The sequence below is a fragment of the Phanerochaete carnosa genome, assembly GCF_000300595.1.
Source record: "Phanerochaete carnosa HHB-10118-sp unplaced genomic scaffold PHACAscaffold_3, whole genome shotgun sequence".
In the NCBI taxonomy this organism is placed as follows: domain Eukaryota; kingdom Fungi; phylum Basidiomycota; class Agaricomycetes; order Polyporales; family Phanerochaetaceae; genus Phanerochaete; species Phanerochaete carnosa.
In genome coordinates this window covers 1,598,592-1,601,652 of record NW_006767630.1, presented here as the reverse complement: position 1 = coordinate 1,601,652, position 3,061 = coordinate 1,598,592, and the positions used below count along the sequence as shown (strand labels likewise).

The 3,061-nt window shown below is 38.7% G+C and overlaps 1 protein-coding gene across 1 annotated transcript; it reads right to left on the bottom strand.

Annotated features, from left to right (window-relative positions):
* Nucleotides 1-491: 491 nt before the first annotated feature.
* Nucleotides 492-647, bottom strand: PHACADRAFT_49400 (uncharacterized protein; the record flags this gene model as incomplete). The annotated part of the gene is made up of 1 exon (XM_007392690.1): nucleotides 492-647. A coding segment is annotated over one exon (156 nt), but the record flags the coding sequence as incomplete, so codon positions are not given.
* Nucleotides 648-3,061: the final 2,414 nt, after the last annotated feature.

Sequence of the window (3,061 nt, the reverse complement as noted above, 5' to 3'; positions counted from 1 at the left end):
TCTGGTCCTGTATCCTTGCTCAAACTGACTCTTGAATCTGAAGCAGTGTTTTTGTAGCACTTCTGAGGCCTTGGCCAAATTCTCAGGCTTCTTTTCCAGCTGCCTAATGTGTAAGGTAAGAAGCTCTTCAGAAAACATGCACTTTTAAAGCTATCTACTATGAACAAAGCTTCTGCAAGGTCAAAAGAGAAAACTTAGTATATGCCATGGAGAAGGTAAAAGGGAGAAAAGCCAGTCTGTCTTCTCATTGTAATCTTGTCTGCAAAGAAGGCTTGTTATACATACCCAGGCCAGCAACAGATTTTTTCATTACATAGCTTGACTAGGCTTTTACAAATAATAAAGTGTTCTTGTTCAATCACTTCATTGGCTTTGGAGTTATAGACTGAAATCTTGACATGAGATACATTATATTGTGTGACCAGTTCTTTTAATGCATCTTCTATCTTGCTTCTATTATTTGTAGTAACTTGCCTAATTGCACCATAACAACAAAAGATTTCTTCCCACAAAAACTTGGTGACTGCACTAAAAGTAGCCTTTCTAAGTGCTCGCCCTTCTGCTACCTGTGACAGATTATCTCTAGCTGCTACAATGTATTTGTAACCTTGGACAGTTGGCATATACATTATATCTAGATAGATCTTGACAAAGATAGTGGCAGAGGTAGAGACCATAAGAGGGACTTAAACCTTGCATACACTTCTAACTTGGCATTGAAAGCATGAACACATATAATAGTGTACATTGTTCCATAGGCTTGGCCAATAAAAGTATTCCTTCAGAGTAGCCATGGTTGCTTGCACACTGCACTGTTCACTTTGTTCATGAGCTGCATAAAGCAGGGCATCTTGCTTGTGCTGGCAAAAGATACATTTGGTAGGTCTCTTTGGTCCATTATGCTTAAACATCACCTTGTCTTTGATGATAAACTTCACTAGGATTATGTGGGCTGAAGCATATATGCTTGGCAGATACAATTTTTTCATTTCTTGTATGCTGCAACATATGTAACCATGCCACAAAGTGGCTGAAAGCAGTTATATTCTGGGCTCCACTTATTCTCAATTGGAAAGCTCTTTTAGTTTAGCCTGTCTGAGCCAGAAAACAGAACAGGGCTTTTGGAGATAGTCTCTGTAACCATGCCACAGAGTAGCTGATGGCAATTATGACCCAGACTCTACTCAGTCTGAATTGGATTGCTGTGCTGGTACAGTTTGTCTAAGCAAGACAGAGTAGAGCTTTTACAAATGGTACCTCTAACCATTTCATTCCAATTCAGTTCAAAGTTTGTGTCAAAGGTTTGTAAAGTGATTTTGTCTGAGAAAGTGCTAGTGGAAACTACCAAAAGGTAGCAAGCAAGGTAAAAGATCAGAGGCAAGTCAAATCTCTATAAGACTTAGAGAAGTTACACTTGTGAAGCATGTTGTGAGCAGAGATGGTGGTGGTTAAGGTGAAAGAAGTGTATGAGGTAGCAAATTGCGCATTTTAAGAGAGCAGTTGCTTTATTGAATAGAGGTTGGGGGTTCAATTCTGGCTGGGGGATCCTCTTTATTTTGATAAATTTTGGTTTTACAGGCTAAGATAAAGTGATATCATGGCAGATAGTATGACTATATATTTCTGTAAGATATATATGGGTGTTCTGAGATAGCAGAATGGAGTAGAATAGCTATTAAGTATGGTAGCTTGAAGGATTAAACTTTATGCACAAGATCATGACCATATGCCTAATTATGAGCTCATATGTCTTAATATGCACATATAGTAACCCAATACTTGCAAGGCATAGTAAAAGAGACTCTTAGAATATTGGTGTGAATTATGGACAAGTATTGATCTGTAGAGTGGAGTAAGAGCAATGAATAAATAGAACATTTCTAATAATTCCAAATAAATTTTAATAATTCTACATATATTCACTATAGTGCTAGATAGTATGGAAAATAGCAATACAAAATATCACGCAATTGTAGCCACCGCCGAGTTCACAATGCATTATGCAGCACTGTGCACTAAGCTTTAAAGCCAGTAGTCAGCACTTTATCACTGAACCATGGTCTTGAACCACCCCCATACTAAGTACACAGTTAGTATGTATATAGCAGATTCTATGCTATATGGTATGGATGGACAGAAATATGTGAAAAAGAGTAGAAGTGATGAAGAGGGCAGAACATGCTGTGGCACCTATTGGGCACTTAATCTGGCATTTTCTGACACTTTGTTCCTTCTAAATCACTTCTTTAAACAATTAATTTGGCACAACTTTTTACACATTCTGGACTCTCTCACTGTGCTCTATCTGATGGTATAAAGATCATTTGGATGTTGTGCCTTTTAAAAGTGGCCTATTCATAAAATTTGTCTAAGTCTCTAGCTCAAGCATAAAACACAATGCTGAAGAGCCAAAACAGATCCAATTGTGACCAAATAATTTTTTACATGTAGATCTATGATGGAGATATGTATGGACCAAATTTTAAGTCAATGGCCTGAGTATAGCAAGTTGTAAAGCAAGGGGCAGATTTGCATTAGAAAGTGAACTAACCTCCAAAATGCTACTTTCAACAGAATGTTTCTTTATTACATTCAGAAATTGTAATAGCCTTCTTGATGAAATACTCACATTGCTGCAGGGTGCTGAAAGAAGGTGCTTCTAGAGTGGACAAAAAGTGGTATATATTTGCCATAGTCTGCTTCTTCTTGGACATACTTGTTGTGCACACTGATACACTGATGGACCTGTCTGAACTTGCTAGAATGTTGAGTATTGCTTACACTGGTGCCTCATCTCATTCTGACTCCACAAATACATATAATGTCACCAGTTGAGAGATATATAGTCTGAAAGATAGTGACACATTGTACAAAGCAATGTTATCTACACAGGGCCCCGGGAGATTGCGCGTACCAGGTTTCCAGGGGATTTCCCACAGATCAACGTCCAGATAGCTGAGGTCCAAAATCCGTTCGATTGTTGTCTCACAACAGCCGGATTTTGACCTGACAGCAATCTCGCTCCAGGTCTCAGGTGGGATCAAGCGCCCACCGCCTAGCG